This window comes from Saccostrea echinata, unplaced genomic scaffold (assembly GCF_033153115.1).
Source record: "Saccostrea echinata isolate AGI-Se365-2 ecotype Australia unplaced genomic scaffold, CSIRO_AGI_Sech_v1 ptg000033l, whole genome shotgun sequence".
NCBI lineage: Eukaryota > Metazoa > Mollusca > Bivalvia > Ostreida > Ostreidae > Saccostrea > Saccostrea echinata.
In genome coordinates, this window is record NW_026889782.1 from 16,937,106 (window position 1) to 16,960,462 (window position 23,357).

Genomic DNA, 23,357 nt, shown 5'->3' on the forward strand with positions numbered 1-23,357 from the left:
GCATAAACAAACTTTTCTTGGAAAAAATGAAAATGTAGCAGCGAAATCAATAAAAGAAATACATATTTAATTGTTTATAAATTCCTTAATTTAAACATTAATTGTTTAGAAATGTCTAAATTTAATCATACAAAAACATTTTAATTGTATGTATTGTTACATTATATACTCATACTAATGATAACATATCCCTTCTTTCTATTACATTTTATTAAATATCTCAAATGCTGTATTCCTCTGGAGATGTATTCTATAAATCCTTTGTTCATTGGCAAATTCTAGTTCCTGTACTTTGTTAAAGCATCCTGAAAGCAAAAAACAAAAGCTGAATTCCTTTCTCTTTAAAGTGCATTTTATGTTTGATTTGTAATATTGAACTTACCTCTACATTTGCCTCTACACCTCCTGTTCCTTTTTAAACAACAGAAAAATCGATATGGAAGAAAAAGATTTATAGGAGATGGCACTCTCCACACATAGTCGTTGATGACAGTGCATGTGTTGAATCTCCAGAATGTTTCAGCATTTTCTTGCACCCTTGTAAACGTATTACTATAAAGAGAAATTTTCAATTATCCATTCACGCATTAAATATCATAAACGTTATATGTTGTCCTATTTTAAGTGTAGCCCATACATTGCATGTGCATTGTGTAGGGTGAATGTATCCTATCTGATAACAAAAAGGGACTGGAACTATATTTGCTACGCTACGCATACCACTTCCTAAAAATGCCTGTGAAGGGAAGTATGTTTTATAAACACATCCTTTCGAAGACAGAATGAATAAACCGTAAATCAAACCCATTATAAAAAAATTATCCTCGATTTTCATTCAAACAATTTGAGAAATCGAGGCTGCGGGTAGATTTAGTTTTACATTTTTTTTTTTTTAAATTCTTCGGTTATACAGTTTTTGTAGATTTGATCGGACAGTACAGATTAATCTAATATGCCCGACTAAAAGCCATAGAAAAGGTCTATTTATTGCTCAGGACACATCCTCAGCCATCTTTCAAAACTAATGATCCTTGATTACAAATGTAATACCTATCACAGCAATTCCAATCTTGTCATCTGTCAAAATCACGCTTAAATTCACGGGAAATAAAAACGAAAGTTGAATTATAAGTCGAAAAGCGCTCAGAAGAAAGACGACCCCCCCCCCCCAAAAAAAAAGGACCCGGAAATTTAAAAAAAGAATCGTGACGAGGGTAAAAAAAAACGGGGTTGATGAAGGCGGGTGATGTGAATCTAGGATTTCTTTTATTAGGACCTAATAAACGGATTCATGAAAGCAAGGGCGCTTTTTGGGTAAAAGACACAATGTAATAAAACGTTTAAAAGAATTCTATATAGGTTTATACACCTAGGGGTATTTTACAGTAGGTCTGCCTGAGATTTTGCACATATTTGTAAAATATAATAGAGAGTAATGAATTTAAGAAAACATATATGACAACATCAAATGATGTTTTCATCGCAGATACACATTGTATCAGGTATGTTAAAAATTGCATTAAATAACATTGTTAATTTTTTTTTTAATTAAATTGCATAATTGATATTTTACAAACAAAATATTTTTTAAAAAAAATACATACTACTTAATCCACAAAACCTTTTTGATCAAATTTTTAAATCTCGACATTTTATGCGATACACTCAGCTATGCTACGCAAATTAAGACTATGAATTCATAAAGTAACATACAAGTATATGTATAATGTAATAAAATGTAAAGAGAGAATATTACGCATGAATACTGTGCCGTTTTTCTTCTAATAACAAAAAATGCGTTGAATTACATTTCAGCTGTTTTTTTCCCAACTTTTCATAAGCGTACTGAAACACAATATAAGCAATAGTTGACATCAGATTATTAATACGAACAAGTTTTCATGACTTCACATATATATCTACTTCTTAAGCGTAATTATTCAGAAGAAATCTATCAATCTAAAACAACCTTGCCGTATTGATGCACAAAAGTATAAAGCGTGGAATATATATTTTTTTTTTTTAAACTTGCTTTTAGGCTGGCGTAGATCGAAAAATTAAGTATTCTTCCGTATTAGTTCATGTGAATATAAAAAAAAATTGTAGCCTCCCCCCACTCAAACCCCAACCGACCCACCCCCACCTCCGAAAAAACAAGGAACAAAATTTAATTTTAGATTTAAACAAAAGTTACCTAAACATGGCAATAACAAGATTCACTAAGACCAGGTTGGAGAACAGCACGTAGATAGCGGCTATGGCGGACACAGTCCAGTCTTCCTCGGGACAGCGGTCTATGGAGGGATCTGTCTTCCAAACGCTCGACACGTTTGTACAGCTAGTTTGGATACCTCCTGCATTATTCAATATTTATTAAAACATAATTACAATTATCAATTAGGCCCACGCTTGCCCGTGTATGATAATTCTTAATCCAGGTATTAATTTAATGAGTAACAAATGAGTAATAAATTTTAAAAAAAGGTATTTACTGAGTTAACGCATTTCATGAACTACAGAAGCTACATACTTGGTATCCACGCCAGTATTGTGACGCCATGTTATGACATCATTATTTCCATTTCCAATAAATTTCCCCAATGATTCTTTACAAAATAGAATACAGTTCATTTTCTCATGAACTACCATGAATGAGCATTAATATCTCCATAGTTACGTCATAATACCGAATTCGACGTCAAAACTACAGTGCAAACTGTTTTGCTTTAAAAATGATAGTTGAATGGCGTAGCCCGTGGTTGCTTGATCACATAAAGTCTCCTTATCTTGATTTATCACACCATATGTGTGACGCCATATAACAAACCAACGTGAATCAATGTATTTATTTCAATTTATTTTACCGATAAATATATATATATTTTTTTAAAAACTGCGATTTGATCAGATGTTATTTTTTCGACTTTGCTATGCTCGTACAGTAAATACATGTATTTTCCGTTGAGAAAGTTTGACATACCTTCCAAATATTTGTTGTTAGTCTCGCCGTGTAACTGCCAATAGGGATAATAAATTATTTCCCAAATTCTCCAGTCGACCCAGTTTCCGCTCCAGATGGTAGAGTGATCTGGCCACAAGTTAGCGTGGTAGTACATTCCTACCCCAAGTACGACAAACACAGCGAGAGCAATGAAGCGGGTGAGATCTATCAGCTACAAAAAATAACATAAACTCTTATTTGAACAGAATTTCAATTCTAACTAAAGCTTTCGGGGTACGTACTTATGAAGTGGGTTGGTACGTTATCAAATCTACCGAGAAGGTCTTCAGTTTTCATTGAATGTGATCACATGACCATCCAACTTTATTTCCCTGTGAAGTTTTTATTCCTCTTGTTTATTTCTTTAATTGAAGAAATTGTTGATAAGAAAGAAAAAAAAAACTTTTTTTAATTTTCCTGAGGAATGGTTGGATAAAGTATAGAACAGTGCTTTGCTTTGGTGTAATTGACTTTTGAATCTTTTTCGTTTTTAAAATTTCTAACTTTACAATCTTTGAGGATCCACATCTGATATACATCACTCTTAGAATATGTTGTAGCACAGAACGTCTGAAGTTTTTTTTCTTTGCAACAGCTAATACTTTTGTAAGGAGTAATGATATGGCTTGGTGGAGCATTTGCAATTTTATTATTTTTTTATTTAATATCAAAGAATTCTTTAAAGAAATTTGAAGATATCTATTGGAAGAATGTAATTTGGGAGCAGAGCACGCATGGACATCTAAAAGCATTGGAGGAGGGATCAGGCGCCGAGGAAGAATAAGCATCGGCTGTCGACAGGTAACACTTACCGGTTTAAATCCAGAAACACCACTTAAATTTACTTTAAAATTTTTGAAATACTACAAAAAGGTTACTAAACCGTCCAAAAGCAATTACTATATTACAGTAAATGGAGAAAGTTTCTGAAAGAAGTTAATTTTAAGTGCCTGCTGTATGGTCCCGAAAATGTTAGTAAATGGTCGCTAGAAGGCGGATTACTGCCTTTTGATATATTGCTGCCAAACAATGACCAAATGGACATTCATTGACTTTTTGTTTTTCTAGGAAAGTTTTTAGCTATTTCTATATTTTATAAACGGTATTGAAATGTACAAAATTTGCAATCCAGTGTAATAACTACCAACAAAAAGTAAAAACTATGACAAAATATTAGTAATTTAAGTAGTAGTTACCCTATATAATACTGTTGGTTATGTCCAGATACCGGATGGGCGTGGTCTTAATGACACGAGGGAATGTAGCTCCCGAGTTTTCATTATGACCACGTTATCACTTGTACCATAGTTTACCAAAATTGATTTCTTTTTATTTAAGTCATAAATGTAGTACGAATTTATTTTAAATGACTTGCAATGTGCTTGATTTTAATGATACAGGTCATTTTGGTTTTAATTTCCGAATCCCTGTACTTTCTACTTTCAAATAACAAGATTAATTAATTTAAAGCCTTTTCAATTTAGTTTTATACTTTTATAATTCAAATAACATTAAAGTTTTTTTTTTACATTTACAATAGATATAATTAAAACGTATTTATTTTAGCACGTTTTTGGTTTCCAAGTTTTCTTGGTTTATAATAGATCAATAATAGAATCATTTATAAGAGATACGAACAATTTCATTAATACAAAAATTTCTGAGTATTAATTATGTTATGTCTTCATCGATGAAAATAAATATGCAGTTTGAAAGAATAAAAAAAAAAATTTTCTGCATTTATCAACAATACAGCGTCTTTATGAAACGTTAGGATTTTAGATTATAAAAAATGATCCTTCAGTGTTTCGTAATTTTCTATTGAATTTGGTACATCTAAAACAGATGATTATTAATTTAAGGGTTTTTTTTATCCCTATAGGATTTAATTCTCTATCCTTAAATATCCTTCACGTATAGAATACTATGATATTAATTGAGAACATTTTACAGAAGAAAAGGATTTACCAAGAGAAAGTTTCAAAAATGTAATTAACTAAGCAGTAATTAATTCACAGAAATTGCATTGAAGTCTATAGAGACAAGCGATCTTTTAAAATAGAAATTCAAATAATAAGAACATCAATAAATGCTGTGGTGGAAAGATACATTAAGTCATTAGAAATAGAATGGCAATTGAAAACAATTTTTTTCCCGTATAGATTTTTCAAAATTTATTTTTTTCAACATAGGTCAAGGTCATAAATTAGGAAACGTTCCATTCCTACATGCTAATAGTAATAAATGGGAATTATGTCAAAATATACTGAATATTCCACCCGTACACAACTGTTATGTATTCATTTTTTTTTAATCTGAGGCTATTAGGGATGGAATACCTTAAAATGTGGCTTGGCCCTACGTAGTGTTCTTTTGTCCTAACTCGATGGACGGAGTTTACAGAAAAGTGTGGGTTATGTACAGATATCCCACTTTTAGTGAAAGAAATCACACCTAACTATGGTACAACTCTCTATTTATTAGACTAAGGCTATAGATAACTGTGACTTACCATTTCTTTTATCATAATAAGAAAAGGTCCCATAATTCTGTACACCCTAAAAAATTCCAGGAATCTCAAGTACATAACAAGGAGAGTCAGGGAAAATATCCTCCTTGCTGCAGTAAAGTCAGTGGATGAATAATAATGCCGTAGAATCAACGCTGTAAACATTAAGGCATAGGAGAAAAAGTCCACCACATTCCAGAAGTCATGCAGGTGCCTCCTCAGTCTGGAATAATATCTCTTGTGTGATCGATCTCTTGCTTCTTGACAGCCCTAAATATATAAAATATAAAATATATTATTTTCTTGGAAAAATTAATTATGGAAGTATTTAAATTGTTCAAGCATTTGTTTCATGCAGGAAGAAATATTATTTCAGAGATATTTTCACTGAACTTGACATCACATAACAACCATAACTGATATTTCATCAAAGCTCTCTGTAAAGCTTGATGCATTTAACCTAGCAAAAAGTTGGTAAATAAAAAAAAAAACACGATAATGCTTAATGCAACGGTTGGAAACTTTATGTTTGAAAATTGATATGGAGGATATTAAAACAAGTATATCAGAAATTTGGAATAACCTTTCAGAAATATGCAAACAAGGCAGTTAACAATTCGTAAGAAGCGTTTGTAACCTTCCAACCGTGTTTTTCTCTCAAAGTATCAATGAAATTTCAGAACTGGAATACATTAATTATAAAGATCCTTCAGTATTAAAATGATACTCTTCCGAAGAATTGCATAATCGCAGGTATATTAAGGCAGTACCCAGATCATTTTTCGGCGAATTTAGACTTTTTTCGTAAAATGTAACATTGATAAATCGGAAAGCCATAGATAAAACATTTACTATTATTATCCATCGCCATTGAGTCTTAGGCTAAAAGAAGCACTCCACTAAGATGTCATCACATGACGTCTATAAATAGAAAATCTGCCTTAACGAAAAAGTGAAAAGTTCAACACTACCCCGGGGATAAATTATCTCTTTTTGTGAAATTTATTATGTAAAAACATCACTGGGCCATGAAAAGTGCTGCTAGAATCCTACTCTCCCGAAACAGAATAAAATATTCCAAAGATTCGCATGAAACCTTACCAAAATTTTCACATTTTGTACTTACTATCAAGGAATTGTCATCAATTCATATTAACCACACGATTCTAGCAGTACTTTCCAAGTACTATAGAATACAAGCTTTCGATACAAACAAAATTTATGTTTCAAAGTTTGCGGCGTAGTGTTGAACTTTTGCATCTTTGTTGTTAGAACGACAGAGGAAAGACTGATCGGGATTTCAAAACACTGCCTGTGTTCATTATAAGAAAACATGATAAGTATAAATCAGCGTACCTGATTCTTAATCTTTAATTCCTTGTGAATCACACATGACATTCACAGTATATGCTTTAAAAGTCCCATTTCATATATTTGTTTACATGAATTCTCGTTACGTTTCATTTTCACTCGACAAATACTTGATCAATAGTTATGACGTCATGGGTTTGGTATTTAACCCCCAAGATAAATACTAAGCTATATATACCACCCCAAAACGATAAGATTTAGTTTATATTATGTTTTTTGAATGATTCCATTCACTTCTTGGACCTGAAATTAAACTTTAAATATAGTTATTAAGAAATAGTTATCTCTAAAGTTCACGTCATACAGCTTACTATGACGTCATACTGTATAGGCAAGCAGGATATCTGAGTGTAGCCTTAACATACCTGCGATATTTCTTTTTTCTTCTAAAGCTTAGTCTTAATCTGACCCTTTGGTTTGCTTTTGAAATAAATCTAGATGTTATAGAATTATATAAATGAAATTGTTAAGACTTTATTGTTTGTTCAAATATATTTTTCCCATTGCGGTCCACCATACTTCTCGGTGAAAATGATTGAATAATATAAAACCTACACTACCTGAAGATGAAGGCATATAAATATGGTATAGATAGACTTGAATAGAGTTCCGAGAATGATTGTTTATCAGTATAGCCAATCAAAGCCATTTGCTGTGTTTGATTAAAATATTTTTAAAATTTCCCCTTTGTATTCAATTAAAAGGGGCCGTCACGGTAGCTCAGTCGGTAGAGCGCTCACTCCGTGATCGGAAGGCCGTGACTTCGAATCTCGACCGCGACTGACCTAAGTCGAAAAAAATAGGTAGCAACTATTCCTTCGTCTGGCGCTAGGCACTTTGAAGTGAAAGTCGAGGGTCCTTTGGATGAGACCTTAAAAACCGAGGCCCCGTGTCACAGCAGGCGTGGGCCCGATAAAGATCCCTCACTGCTCAATGGCCCTGAGTGCTGAGTAAAGGTATAAATTAAAGCCCTTCACCGGTATATGATGACATCTCTATATGAGTGAAAAATTTTCGAATGGAACGTAAAACAACATACAATCAATCAATCAATTAAAAGGTTTGGTCTCCTATGATGATAACAATTTGAAAGTGGTAAGCCTATGGCTGTGATTTGAAATATTCAAATTTGCACTACATTTTGATGCTTTAAAATAGATATGACTAACAATGTCCTGAAGATTTTAAAAACTATATACTTACTTGACAACACCATATTATTTTTTTTTCTTAATTGCTCCCCAAAACGAGAAAATCCTAATTCTTTGAGTCTAAAGGAATTCAAAAGACCTCTCTTGGACTATTGTAATTGTTTGATGTTTTCAGCCAGTATATTGTGACATTACATCAATTTTACAAAAGGCTTTCTCGATTCACTAAACTTTGTTTTTTTTTAACTATACTAGCAATATATTCTTACTCCAGAATTTTAAATCACCAATACGAAATAAACGCTTCGATAATTGTTATGTCCAGGCTTAGCTTTATAATAATACACATATCTAAAATAAATTATATGATAAATCCCGTAAATTTATTCCAGAAAGATTCAAAAAATATTTATTAAATTGACCTCAGTTGAGAAATTCACATTGTACATGCATACACTGCGCATGAAGGACATTGCAAAATGCAGAGCACCAAAATGGATATCAATAGATGTCTCGAACTCTTAAAGTGGACTAAAGAGATATATACTCATTCAGAAAGGTTTGCTAGTTTGATATCCTTTCAATTATGAAAATTATAATCAAAAATTTCAATTACAAAGCAGATTATAAGTTCTTCAAGTAGGTCCCCAGCTGCCCAAATGTAGACATAATACTCAAATGCTTTAGTTGTGCCTATTGAGTAGTATTCCTTTCCAGTGCTGGTCAACACGAAGGCGCTGTACATCACTATTGTGATGAAGAAGATGAACTGCAAATAAAGAGTATAAACAGGAGTTAAATTCCATTTATATTTCTCTGAAATTGGTTGTAAATTATATTTCATAGATATCGAAAAAGGTTATGAAAAAAGTAATTAATAATCTAAACATGACTTAAATTGGCACTCAACAACTCTTTTTAATTTTACAATCTCATTAAAACACTTATTCCAGTTTCATATTAACATGTTTTATCCATACTTTCTTAGAATTAGAATACCTTAAGAAATGAAAATCCATTTTATGTATGAAACTATTAATAGCCTATGAAATGTTAAATTTGTAAACAGGGCATAGGAAACGGACCCCGAATATTCCAGAGGTAGGAATAGATTATAAATATATAGGACTAAAAAAATGTATAAAACACTTCTACAAAAACAGGAAGGATTGATAGTCTATATTTGTTAACAAGAACATTATAACTACTATAATTTTAAAAACAAATGCAGATATTTTTAAATATACAGCATTTTAATCCTAGCTCTTACGTACTATCTGCAAGTTTAAAAGTCCGCACTATTTGAAAAACAATTTAGTTCAAACTATTCTGATGTGGATTTTTAGAACAATTATTTAGATAGAGATTAATACATTTAGGAATTTTCAGTGTGAAAAAAGGTCATTGGCAAGAAACTTTATGGACAGCTTTGTACAAGAAGAAATTCCAAGACTACATTACTTTATACATATCAAACATACGTAATTTATCGTGTATTTTGTGACAGGAGCATTGAAAAATTGTCCTGGTTTTCGAAAGGCAGACTGAAAAGAAAAAAAAATGATTTTAATTTCATAAATTTACTGGAAAAAATAGTGAACGTCGCTTACCTTAACATGAACATGTTTTCAGAATCACTTTCAACATTTTACTTTTTTTCAAAATATATCATTAACATGGCCTAGACCAATTTAAAAGTGCAAGAGCTCTTGATTTCCCCTAAATTGACATGTGTTATATTCCAATAACATTCAGTGAAATCTGCATGTTATCTTAAATTATTTATTTAAAATTTGTAATAAAATTGGCATTATTTAAAGTCAAGAATTACTTCATGATTGAAAACAAAAATTTGTTCACTTGTATTATCATTTACATTATCGATATTAGAAAAAAAAATATACAAACTTTCATAATGGTGCCCTTGTCCGGACCTAGATAGTTGTACCACTTATTGTTCATGCTTATATAGGAGCAATTGTGAGCCACAATATCATACATAAAGTTTTCATGAGCAAAATCCAGGGGACTGGTCTTTATACCCCATATACTGACGTCTTCATCCATCAGATTTATTGCATTTTGTTCATCCTCCTCGTACATACAGTCCATCATTGCCAGACACCTATCTCTAAATATCCTTATAAAGAAAAAAATTAGCATTATTAACTTTCCATTTTTGGGTCTTAAGATTACATTTTTTTAACGTATAAAGACATATAAAAATATAGAAAATTCGCCAGTTATGAAATTAAGAATATTAATAATATATTAATCAACCGGAATGTTAATAATGTTGTGCATTCATATAAGGATATTAAAATTCTGAAACGGATTCCTAATTTGACGCATTAAACTTAAGCTAACAAAAAGAGAGCCAAAATGCTGGCATTCCGCCGAAAATATTTCTCACACATTAGATAATTGATTCATAGAATGTATGTTAATTTACGTCCAGATCGAGAATTTCCACTCATCTGCCTTAGGTGAAGAGCCACAGATTTTCAAGATTGCATGGCGCTTAATTTTTTATCTACTGAAGGTCCTTCATTTGCCGACGCGTACTGTCACAGAACTTTGATTTCTAAAGATTCCCTAAAATGTCAAGTACTTTGACTTCAGATCTAGGTGTTTTGCGAAATAACAGGCATTACATATCTGAAATGTCTCGGATCTGACAACAGGCCAACAACGTCATTCGACGTCCAGTCACAGACAGAGCTGCAAATATAACACTGATGCAGTGTTTACAAAATATTAACTAGGAATTTTCACTTAAATTGCATCTACAATTGTCGTTAAACATTAAAATTTAAACCAACATACATCTTTCCATGAAGTTCAACTTCCCCTTTAGTTCAACGAAAGCATAGGGGTGATATTGTAATCATCTCAACACTTTAAAGCGTTCATTTGGTTATCGTTGGCTGCAGCTAACCTAAGTCGATAAAAATAGGTATCAACTGTTCCTACCCCAAGCGCTCGGCACTTAAAAGTGAAAGTTGCGGGTCCTTCGGATGAGACTTTTAATAATAAACCGATGAACCTTGTGACGGCGTTGGAACGATAAGAATCCCGTACTGCTCAATGACCCTGAGTGCCGTGTATGGGTCTTATGATAAAGCCCTTCACCGTTATATAGTCACGTCTCTCTATGAATGAAAATTTTTCGAATGGGACGTAAACACCATAATCAATCAATAAATCAATCAATACTTTTTACCATTGATTCTTACTATTCAAATAATGTTAGTTCTGTTATAAATTATAATAAATTATAATAAACAATTGCGAAACCCCAAAAATGGAACTTACTTGGCATGATCAGCAAATTCTTTCAAAAGATTTTCATTTTTCATATTTTTCGCCTTTGCAGACATTTTTTTCAGCACTCCAGCACAAGCTAAACCTATAACTAAGATAGATGGGTTTTTTTTGTATTTAGTAACATTGATATATTAACAAAGAACTGGATTATATGATTCAGTTCCTTTTGTCACCCATATATATTCTTTTATTTAGCTAAATATACAGCATGTATTGTAAGCCATCTTTTTTTTTAAATGGAGTCTATGATATGTTTTGATTTATTATCAGCTAATTTAATATCATTTTTCCTATAAAAAAAATTCCAGAGACACCATTTAATACCTACACAAGTGATTTTCTGTTCGAAGCCAACACATTTCAGCGATTTCCCTCCTATTTGCAAACATCGCCCAAAGCAAGATATCAGAGGATTTCACGTAATAAAAATCTTCACATCCCATTTTTTCAAGTCCTGCAATATCTTCGATCTCTTCCAGTTCTATCAAAAAACATACATGCACATAGACGATTGTTAGAAAAGTATGGGGACAAGTTCTGTTGTAAGTGCGCTGTTTGCATGAAAGTAGTAAAACACTACAGAATAAAAAAAATATGCATATTTTCTTATAAATATGCGAAGATTTGGTGATTTCTGATGATCTTTAAAAATACACAACTGTATAATTTAGATAAAACATTCTTACGGAGCATGTCACTTTTCTCACATTTACTTTATATACACATTTTTGCGAAATTAAAAATGCATTGCTATGGTGCATGAAGACAAATGCTACTTTATCTGTCGCTATAAGATTCATAAAACGTCGTTTTGCAAAATTAAATTGGAGGGGAAATTTGATTAATTTAGATGATCAATGTGTAAAAAAAAAGTTAAGAATGACAACGTCATTCAACGTCTTGGAGCGCCGAGCTATTAAAAATTATGTGTATAGACAGGAAAATGTCCGAAAGAGAGTAAAATGTTTTGAATGCTGCTGGGGACTGCTTACATGTATCTAAGACCAAAGTTATCAAACGTTAGTGGTTTTGTAAGAATGGGAGGATTGACATTTAAATACCCTGCTCATCGTATGAATGTTGAGCCTTTGAATTTTGCATTGTTTGCATAATCACTTAACTGCGTAGACATGGATAATATCCGATACGTACGCCAGGAAAGAATTTCAGAAAAATAGTAACATATCTTGCTATAGAAAACATTTATTTTAATTTAGGAAAAAGACATGCAAAGTCTAGAACTGAAGAAATTTAGAACTGTGAAAAAGCTTAATAGTTTTATATTCCACTTAATAGTGGAATAAGGTTGTTAGATCACCTTAGGCAAAGTGATTGCTACGTGAATCCTGTGACCGTACAGTAAAAATCATTGTATATTTTCGAAATTTTAAGAAATGGACCTGACTTTTTTAAAACTAATAAACAAAGGATAAGAATTTAATTTCTTTAAAATAAGCAATAATTTTTCAGTAATTCAATGTTTACCGGAACTTTTTCAACAACACTCGTATAAATGTTCACTGTTATATAAAGTTATATAAGGCATTTAGTATAATATATAACAAAATTGTTCTCAATGATAAGGTATAGAATACCTCGATGCATTTTGAAGAAGGTGAGAATTTACCTGGGTATCCCATGAATTTCCGAAATAATCGAATTGCAAAAAGAGAGAACTCTTTTTGTGTCTCTTCATCTTGACTTGAATATTCACGAATCTTTTTAACGTCTTCAGAGTCAGCTTGCTAAAAAGGGATGGTTTCAGTAAGAAAAAAACCTATCGTATTTTTGGTTTTTACATGTATGCCTAACATTATTTTATCCTATTCTGTTAATTGCTTAACGTTGACAGAGAAACTATACAACATTATTTTGAAATAAATAACGCATGCTGATTTTAACAAGAGGCCCATGGGCCAAATCGCTCACCTGAGCACATTGGCTTGGCAAAAGCACAAATCAGTTTAGTATTGAAAAGATTACCCGGGGGGGGGGGGGGAGGGGGTGAATTTTAAACTACCTGATGATGCTTCCATGTCAATATAACAAATGGCTTTGTTGTACTTGAGATTTAAAAAAAAATTCCAATATATTCCTTTGTAAAAATTTGATTCCCTATTTTGGCTCCTCCCTATCCTAGGGGTCATCATTTGAACAAACTTGAATCTACACTACCTGAGGATGCCTCCATATCAATATGACTAAACATAGCTTTTCTGTTCTTGAGATAAAATATTTTTTTCTATATGTTTTTATGTAAAATTTTTGATCCTGCATTGTGGCCCGACCCTATCCTGGGGGTCATCATTTGAACAAACTTGAATCTACACTACCTGAGGATGCTTCCATATCAAAATGACTAATCATGGTTTTGCAGTTCTTCAGAAGAAGATATTTTCCTATATTTCTATTTAAGACTTCGATCCTATATTGTGGCCCCACCCTACCCCCAGGGGTCATGATTTGAACAAAATTGAATCTACCCAACATGCAGATGCTTCCATATAAATATGACTCATCATGGCTTTGCTGTTTCTGAGAATAAGATCTTTAAAGGTTTTTCCTATATATTTCTATGTAAAACTCTGATCCTCCATTGTGGCCCCGCCCTACCCCGGGGGTCATGATTTGAACAAAATTGAATCTACACTACCTGAGGGTGCTTCCACATGAGTTTCAACCTTCCTGGCCCTGTGGTTCTTGAGAAGAAGATTTTTAAAAGATGCTATTAATTTTTTCACTAATTCTTTATTATCTCCCCTTGAAAGAGGTTGTGGCCCATCATTTGAACAAACTTGAATCCCCTTCACCCATGGATACTCTGTGCCACGTTTGGCTGAAATTGGCCCAGTAGTTTTGGATAAGAAGATGAAATTGTGAAAAGTTTACAACGACAACAACAACGCCGACGACGACAATGACAACGACGACAGACAACGGACAAATTTTGATCAGAAAAGCTCACCTGAGCCGAAGGCTCAAGTGAGCTAAAAAAAAAAGAAATTAAATGTTTATTTTCAACCTGAAAAAATAAAGCCTGTTATAAGAATGGTTTCAATGATTTTTTATATAAATTCATTTGAAATGAAATAGAATTTTGCATACCATCCTAAATGACGGACAAATATCAGTCATGCAAAATGCAAATTTTGTCATTCCTAATTTTCATTGATCAACGGAAGTAAAACTTTCCGCAAAAGAAATTACACTGACTAGATCAAGTATTAAAACCTATGAATAATTCAAAGGCATTTACGTGTTTTATTGAAGAAACTTTTAGATAGAGTGTATGACCTAGAAAAAAACTAGTACCTTGATAATCCATTGTAAACAGTCATCTGTTTTAGTCTAAAAATAGATTTTATCAACAGCTTATTCACTAACATATAATTTTTCCTAAACATAAAATCAATGAAAAGGATATAAATAAAATGATAATAGATAAATAGATACCAGTTTGCGATGTATGAGTTAATGTTAGGTTTCTATATTTAAAAAACAAATCTTTTCTTATTTTGTGAATTTAAAAAAAAAAAATAGTATCTTTTTCAATGCGTTTGACAACCTGTTCGTATAGTTCGGCTAAATTCAGATGTCCAAACGGTACTCCTTGGTCAAGTAAAATTCGGACGTAATCACATCTATTGGAAATTAATGCTTCCAAAAGCAGTTTCTATAAAGGAGAATTAGAACAGATAAAATGAATAGAAAAACATACCATATTTATGAATATTTCATCAAGACTTAAACCACATATTGCACAAGGTTTGTTTTTAACGACAAGAAAACAATCTCACATGCCCATGTTCTTTTAGCTTTCCTTGCTCCTGCAGGAACTGGTACTCGAAATAGAAGTACAATGGCAAAGAGGTCGGAGAGGAGTACTTTGGGTCTGAAACGTAGGCTATTGGTTCCCTGTACCTCTTTAACATCTCCAGTTGGCTTTTCATTCTTGCTTCTATATCAGAACAATAATTGAAATTCTCGTATCAGTATTTCTGCTCTGAAACATATTTCATGACAACAGATAGGGTTACTTTGTACATATGTCTCTAAAAGTATATTCCTCTACGTTCATAAGGGCAAAATATGTTTCCTGATTATGTCCAGAAGCACACGGCGGATGTGACTTGACAGCAGGGGATGCTCACTCCTCCATGACACCTGATCCTACCTCTGTTGTTTAGAAGTCCGTATTGCTGTGCTCTTAATTTGTATTGTTTGAATGGACGTTTGAGCTTCAATACTGTTCGTAATCTCTATATATTTCATAATATCATTTAAAGTTATTTCTTCATTTTGTCAATGAAGGCTGGGGAATTTATAAGAGTTAGTAGGATAAGGAAGCTTGCCATTATTCATTCAAAAAAAGTAAAACAACTCAAGAAAAAAGAATTTTAAAGTAAATTTTACAAAGTGTGATCTCTAACATGTATAAAATCTGTTTTGACTTGAATACCTGCATTTTTACTCCTTAAAATGTTTTCCATAGCCCAGCAATTAATTATCGCTTTACCAATGATGTTTGAGAGCATCAATGGGTCATCACTGCTAACATCAAAGACACTAATCTGTAAAAGAAGATTTACGTTGAAGGTATTGATTCATAGATATATAAGATAATATATTTTGCCTAAGCCTTGTTACTAATTTATTAATTTTGATTTAAGACAGGGATGGGCACGATTACTGAAAAATGTAATCGATTAATAATCGATTACTTAGAGGAATTTTGTGTAATCGATTATTAATCGATTACACTTTTTTTTGTCCTGTAATCGATTGTAATCGATTACTTTGGAAGATGTAATCGATTAATAATCGATTACTTTTAAGTTTTTATCCCTTCAAATATCAAAGCAATATTTAAATGGTAAATGTTATCCACTGAAGTTTGAATGTGTTCCTGCAGTTTCAGTGCAGATTCTTTTAAGGTTTTATTCTGGCTAACATTCTCACTAAATGCCCGAATGAGGGATTTTCTACCATGAAAAGTGGAGACATGATTCCAACAATAAAATATGCCAAGGAATTAATTATTCCTTTCAACCTTGGATTTGTACCTCCATATTTATTGACTTGTTGAAAAAATTATTTAATATTTTATTGTGAATTACTTCATTAGAAGTATTTGGGCTGCCCATATGTTGACAGTACACATTAAACATTCCAGTACGTGTCTTTTTAAAAAAAAATAAGTAAATTAGAACGAACTCTTAGTAATAAACATGTAAATTAAATGTGTCTTTAAGTAGTTTAACTAATACATGTAGCACAGGTTCATTCTGTATTGAAATAAGTGTTTTGAGAGCTATTAATTCTTTTAATAATATTGTTTGTCTTCAGTGGAATGAAAATTAAACACAAGGTAGTTCACAGTTTACACCTCATTATCTGCAATCAGGGATATGCCTCAGTCAATTAATTAGCCAATTAAGATAAGCAAACACAGTGACACTTACTCCCTCTCTTACAGACACTTATAACCCAGCTCTCACTGATATGAATTAAAGCAACCTTACAATTTTGAATGAAAACATGAGAATGATTTTGCAAATTTTAAAGTTATTAAAACACAAGTTTGAAGTTGTTTAAACATTTTCAGATATGAAGAAGTATTTCCATCTTCTTCTTTTTTCGAGTACAATGTAGCTTATTTACCAAATTATTTATATTTAATACAGCACTTAAATCTGTTTTTGCTATTTATAATTTTCTATTACAAGACAAAGTTTTTCAACATCTGAAATATGAAAAAGGACATGCAGCAAGAGGACAGTTGGTCAAATGTAATATGCACATGAAAAATCTGTATATTTTATTAATAAATGGTTGAAATACACTTCTGAATTATTTAATACTAGACCAGTAGGTCTACAATGCAAATTTTATTGAGAACATTATTAAACTTATGATAAGAAAAGTTAGGAAATCCAAATATTACACTAGGTGGTTTATATTTGATATTTATGTGTGACTGACTGGAAATAATTCTCCAAAATAACATCCATTTATGTAGAAAATAATCGAAAGTAATCGAAAAAGTAATTATAATTACATTGGAAATTTTAGCTGTAATCGATTAAATTACGATTACAAGTAATCGAAAATCTCTTCGATTACAGATTATTGTCGATTACTTAAAAAAAAGTAATCATTACAATCGATTACGATTACTCGATTACGATTACCCCAGCCCTGATTTCAGAGGTAAATAAAACTATTGTAGGATCTTTCCTATTGAGATATTACAAATTGTCAGCAGGAGTAGGTTTGTTACCTTTGGTAGCATTCGGATGAAAACCTTATTCACAGCTTTCTACAAATGTTTTATGACTATTACTATCTGGTATATATTAAATAACTTAGATTTTTCCTTATTATCTGTAACAATGAGAGCTTTCTTTGAGCAACTCCAATTAAAATTAGTGTATGCAAATCTTATGAAATTACAAACCAAATCAAATGCCTGGGCAATCTCGTCTAGGTCCTTTGTCACTCTTCGATTAATATTCTCATCAAATCGAAGTCCCAAAAGAACTCTTGCATTCTTCTTAAAAAGGTCTTTGCTACAAGAATACATTTTTATTCAAAGTCCCTTATAACAGCTTACCTTAAAATTTAAGATAACCTAAGAGAATGATTGTTTTCCCTTAATTAAAGAAAACAAATGTTCAATGAAATGATTTATTTGCGATTGTATATGTGTGTTTTTATAATTTAAAATGTGCCCAAATATACAGGTGATATTGCTTTTTTAAAATAAATGATATTTCGTCAAAATTTCAAAAATGCATTATTCTTTTTTTTATTATAAAAAAGCTTTCCCAAAAGTAATTTTTATTTTCATTCAAATCTGAATCGTCCCTTTAATCCTCTTAAATACGTTTTAACAATTAACTGTCTCCGAAAGTTTCGTTTTTTGCTACTTAACTTGAAAATATAGAGATATTTTAAGATTTCACACACACGTATCTAGATTTAATGTACTCAAGTAAATAAATTTAGATATATTTATTTGGATTTCACATACCTGTATCTAGATTTAGTGTATTTACACATATTTTTGTGATCTCTATAGCAAGTACGCCTTATGAAATATTCAAATGAAAAATAGCTATAATTCTTAAGCTTGTAACTGTATAAGGAGCTATTTTCTATACTTTCAAGTGTTACGTCGTGCGGTTACAGAGTGTCTGGACTGACTTATGGTTAATGACCTCATATATTAGTATTATTCATAAAGTCAAAATAATAGTATTACTTTTTCTCCATAACTGACAACCATCTCAATGTTATCAAAATGAAAAAAAAAGTAATATTTTATATAAAGGTAATTAAAAAAACAAATCTTGAAGGTTTTAGTAATTTGATAATAAAAATGATGTTCTTATGCTGCAATAAGAATTATACAGACTTTTCTATGTAATCCAAAATAAGATCCGTCGCTCTTCCAGATCCCTTGATTAATATGACCGGAATCTTCCTTTTTAAAGCTTCCGCTATGTGTTCAATGGTTTGTATATCACCCTCACACGCCAAAACGACAATTGGAATAGGCAATTCTAAAGTCAGAAAAGATTCTAGTAAGATATAATGCTTATAACGATGTTTTGAAACATTTTCACAACCATGTATACAAATTATTATACATATATTCAAGTACTGACCACTTTTTTCAACGATATTTTATTTCTGAAGATGTCATCTAAGTATTGCTATATTACAAAAAAGTTTCCTTACAAAAAACTAAGGTATTTTACCAGACATTTAAACAAAATATCAAAGGAGAATATAGTCTTTCATTTTTATGCAATAAGTAAGATCTTTAGCGTTCCTTATATCATTAAAGACATGAAACAGTATGTATTTTCTGCATGAAAATAACATTGTACAGCATTGACAAAACTATCAAATTACTTATGTCTATCGTTTGACTGAGGAAAGGAACTTCTTTCTTAGACACGTATTCCTGAAAGCCTTGTAAGAAGGCAATCTTGTCTCTAGGTTCAATGCTGCATTTAGCCTCTGTGGATTCCGTGGTGGTCTGTAATTGAAAAGTATGGTTCTTTTTAACTTTATTCAAAACGGGGGCTTCTTGGCAACTTTTACCTTTTAGTAATATTATTATCATTATCCACATGCGATTCATTTTTATATGCTGACTGGTTTGTTTTTATTTACGTGCTTTGCTAGGTTAATTTTTCTATATGTATTGCTTGAATACCAAAATTAAGTTTTTGTAAACATCTAAATAGGAGATGAACAGTAAATTAATAAACAGGATACAAGGATTGTTACAAAAGTTCGCCAACCAATTGTAATGCAATTACCCTATTATCACTAAATGAATAATGTTTTGCAAGGAAAATTATAGTACTTTTCTGCAAATACTAAGATTTCCAATTTTCAATTGAGCTGTAAAATAAACAGCAATAATACTGTAAAGTAAAATCATTGTTTTGTTTTATTAAATTCAATAGATTGGCCTAAAACAAACAACTCGATCGCTAGATAAAAATCATACCCAGCCATGAATCATAAGGGTTCCTCCATATCTTATAATTGGTCATCATGAGTACATTATTTTTCTTAAAAATCACTGTTGATATTGAAATGATGCTAGATTTCTTCGTAGACAACATTTATGTCGCCTTTGGAGACCACTTCCGAGGACCAAAAAATTTGAGAACAGACTGATATATAATAAAGTCAAAATACCAAATTTGAAAATCTTTTCAAATAATCGAGAAAATTAAGTTAACTTTACACTGTGTATTTGTTTAGGAGTATTTTAGGAACTTGAATCTTTCCAAACGCGGTTGTTTAATTTAAAATTAAGTTTGTCTTTTGTAATAAATGCCTGGGATAGTTTTTTTTGTCCTATTTGTGAATAAGTTTAAGAATAGTTTTTTTTTTTATTTCTCAATGAAAGTTTCAAAAAAATGGAATTAAGAGTGACAAATTAATGTGGTTACAGCTCTGATCGTTTGGGAGCTCCGCGATTGCTCTGCTCCCGATTTGTATTGTTTAAATTGACTTTTCGCTATCTCCATTTTGCATTACAGAAAGGTATATTTGTGAACATCATAGAAACTTGGCAATTTCTTCAAAATCTTTAGAAATCTCTTATTTTACATCATTAACAACCAAAGAAAGATCCATAAAAATACCAATCTACTGAGTCCAGGTATACACTGTACATATTTTTGTTAGTATCATTTTTTTCTTAAGTCCACTCCTATTTTATGTTTTTTGGGCGAAATCTTCCAACAAACTGTTGGAAATGCGATAGACACTTACTGCACTGCGCTCCATTATTAAGTGATCTGTTTTCTATATTCGTATCAAGCAGAACTAATTCAAAAACTTCTACAGGAGAAGGAGAAACACTCGCCTTTGCCCTTAACATGACATCACCATATATCGACCTACATCAATATATAGTCCCATGCGAGACACAGTGCGTACAAATTCAGCAATGTATATTTTAAAATGGATATGGAATCACTTACCTTCGGTTGCATTTTAATTGTCCAACGGTCGTGAAAACCAATTGTCTCCTTTTTGTCATTGATGTTAGAAATCTCAATTAAAAAGTAAATTACAAAAATCAGCCACTTTGTAAAACGGAAACAAATCGATATGGAGACTTCGCTAAAAAATCTGGAATTTCCTTAACCATAGATTACAAATTGAAATAATATTTAGCAAAATTCATGGCATGCTATAAAGATAGATTTATCCGAATGTTTTTTTTAAACCCCTTTCTCTTTATCAGATTATTCCCTTTGATGTTTTGATTTTTTAAATATCTTTGACTACCTACAAGGAATAATATTTTCCAATAATAATAAGAACCTTAAAAACTATTACAAAAGATTTGTAAAGTAAAGTTTAGAGATAAAAGGAGCTTATTAGCAAAATTTACATTATTTCAACATACTTTAGGTAATACAAATAAGCCACAATGCCATCTACTCAAGAGATAATAATTCGGATAATTATTTGAGGTTGATGATTAGTTAGACAATAAAGCATACCTTATCTTCTAAGTCTTCTACAATTATATTCCCATTTTGACTTTCCTAGAATTATAATAACATTTAAATATTATTTTTTTCCATATTGAAATAAAACGTTAAACATAATATTGATAAGACAGACACTTTACCTGATTTGACATTTGTTGGGCTTTAGAAGATGCAGTTTTTCCAGCAATGCGTATTAATTTCACGTGTCTCTTCGCATTGTTTACAAGAACCTTACGGCTATTCGCGCGAAATTCCATGTCCCCGTACTTCTGATAGGCACGCCGCACAATAGAAGACACACCGTAGTTAAATCCACGGTAAAGGATCCATGTATCTAGAGAAAAAATAAGGATAACAAAATGTAGGCTTTCTTTCTCGATGTAATCCAAAGCTTAGCCTGGCAGAAAGACGTCTGTTGATCTCTGTACATTTTGCTATGAAAGTGATTAATGTATAATCTGAAGAACATAACATTTTTATTATTACCTTATTAATTCCTTATCGGCAAAGGAAGCTCACTCCTCCTTGGCACATGATCCCACCTCTGATGTTTTTAGGGTTTGCCCTGCTTCTGATCTGTATTGTTAGAATGAACGTTTGAGCTTGAATACTGTTCGTTATCTCCATATATTTCACTTATTCTGATTTGGAACAGTAGCATTATTTAAATGTTAACATATTAGGAGGTGACTCTTCCATTTCAAGGCGATCTGAATCAGAACTAATAATCCTGAATCGGTCAGCTGTAACTTTATCATGGTAGGCTTTGGCAAAAAAAAGCCTCTTACCTAGGACCAATTATTTGGTGATTCACCAAAAATAGGTTATGTCTGTACAATGAGTAAAAATTAACCGAAAGAGACGTCCAAAAGGTAACTATACAAATTCTTTTTTAAAAAAAAGGAATTTAATATTCGGAATATTTCTTCACGAATATCCACTGTATTTTGGCATCACTATTTTTTTTATATTTATTAAATATCAAACAAAAGTTTTGGAAAAAGAGACCAACTGTAAATCCAAATATCAAGAGAGCAATGGAAATGTTATTAGGTTTTACAGACATCTTTTACCTCACAAACATATGCTTGAGTATGGACCTAGGACGTCAATTCCTTAATCAAGACAGTCTACTTGCAAAACAAATGATGTTTCATGGGTTTCGACGATCTCGGTATAAATCTACATTTCAAAAATTTCCATCAGGGGTATAATTAAATTGGCAATCACAACCTATCGCATTTTGACTTATATATTTAAATCTGATTGTTAGACTTGTATTTTTACGCTAAATTTGAATACGAATTATTTCACTACCTGATTTATACATGAGGCTTACGGTTAACAGGGAGAGCCGTCTCCTGCTATAAACCTTATTCCTTCTCAATAGTTTCCAAAGGTCTGTTTACACACTATACATATATTTATGTAAGTTTTAAGATTTTTTAAACCGAGCACTCATTTTTATCTACTTTGTAAACTCTTGTGGCCAGTGGGTTGAATTTTTATATCATACCTACCCCCTCCATTTTTAGCGGCCTCAATCAACGCTGTTTGGAACACCGATTTTGCCCATGGAATGGGAACAAAGCTGTCGGAATCTCCTATGACTGAAAATACCATTGAAGGAGTGGATCCTACTTTTTCTATAATTTCTGTCCATGCTTTTTCAACATCAGACTTTTTCATTGAACGATACAAAAAAGATAATGGAACAAATAAACATAAAGAATATCAAGAATCAGCATGATAATTTATCTCTGAGGATAACAATGCCTATAAATAACGCGAGAAACTTTTTCGAATAAAAATAACAATATTTTAAGTATGATAAGGAATCTTTAGGAAAAATAATTTCAACCAATTCCATTTCTTAGAGATGACAAAATCACATTTATGATATTAAAATCATTTTGATGTTAAAAATTACTTTGGTGCCTATGAGGCGCAGTGGTGAAAGCTAT

At 31.6% G+C, this 23,357-nt stretch overlaps 1 protein-coding gene across 1 annotated transcript; it reads right to left on the bottom strand.

Moving 5' to 3' along the window:
- Positions 1–201: 201 nt before the first annotated feature.
- On the bottom strand, positions 202–23,082 carry LOC133198203 (transient receptor potential cation channel subfamily M member 8-like). The gene is made up of 18 exons (XM_061334327.1): positions 22,914–23,082; positions 21,534–21,727; positions 19,280–19,406; positions 18,777–18,924; positions 17,817–17,928; positions 15,819–15,930; positions 15,157–15,317; positions 12,987–13,104; positions 11,688–11,840; positions 11,348–11,447; positions 9,941–10,172; positions 9,514–9,576; positions 8,649–8,801; positions 5,514–5,780; positions 2,981–3,173; positions 2,195–2,354; positions 383–552; positions 202–305 (listed from the first exon to the last, which is right to left on the bottom strand). Exons 1-18 carry the CDS (start codon positions 23,080–23,082, stop codon positions 202–204), a joined length of 2,736 nt encoding a protein of 911 aa, XP_061190311.1.
- Positions 23,083–23,357: the final 275 nt, after the last annotated feature.

What these genes read in the sequence shown, in the direction of transcription:
- LOC133198203 (XM_061334327.1), bottom strand. Translation starts at nt 23,082, where the DNA reads ATGAAAAAGTCTGATGTTGAAAAAGCATGGACAGAAATTATAGAAAAA. An exon ending in CAGTCAAACGATAGACATAA is followed by an intron (nt 18,925 to 19,279) that starts GTAATTTGATAG and finishes TTCTGACTTTAG; the next exon opens with AATTGCCTATTCCAATTGTC. An exon ending in GAAATTCATGGGATACCCAG is followed by an intron (nt 11,841 to 12,986) that starts GTAAATTCTCAC and finishes GTTTTTTGATAG; the next exon opens with AACTGGAAGAGATCGAAGAT.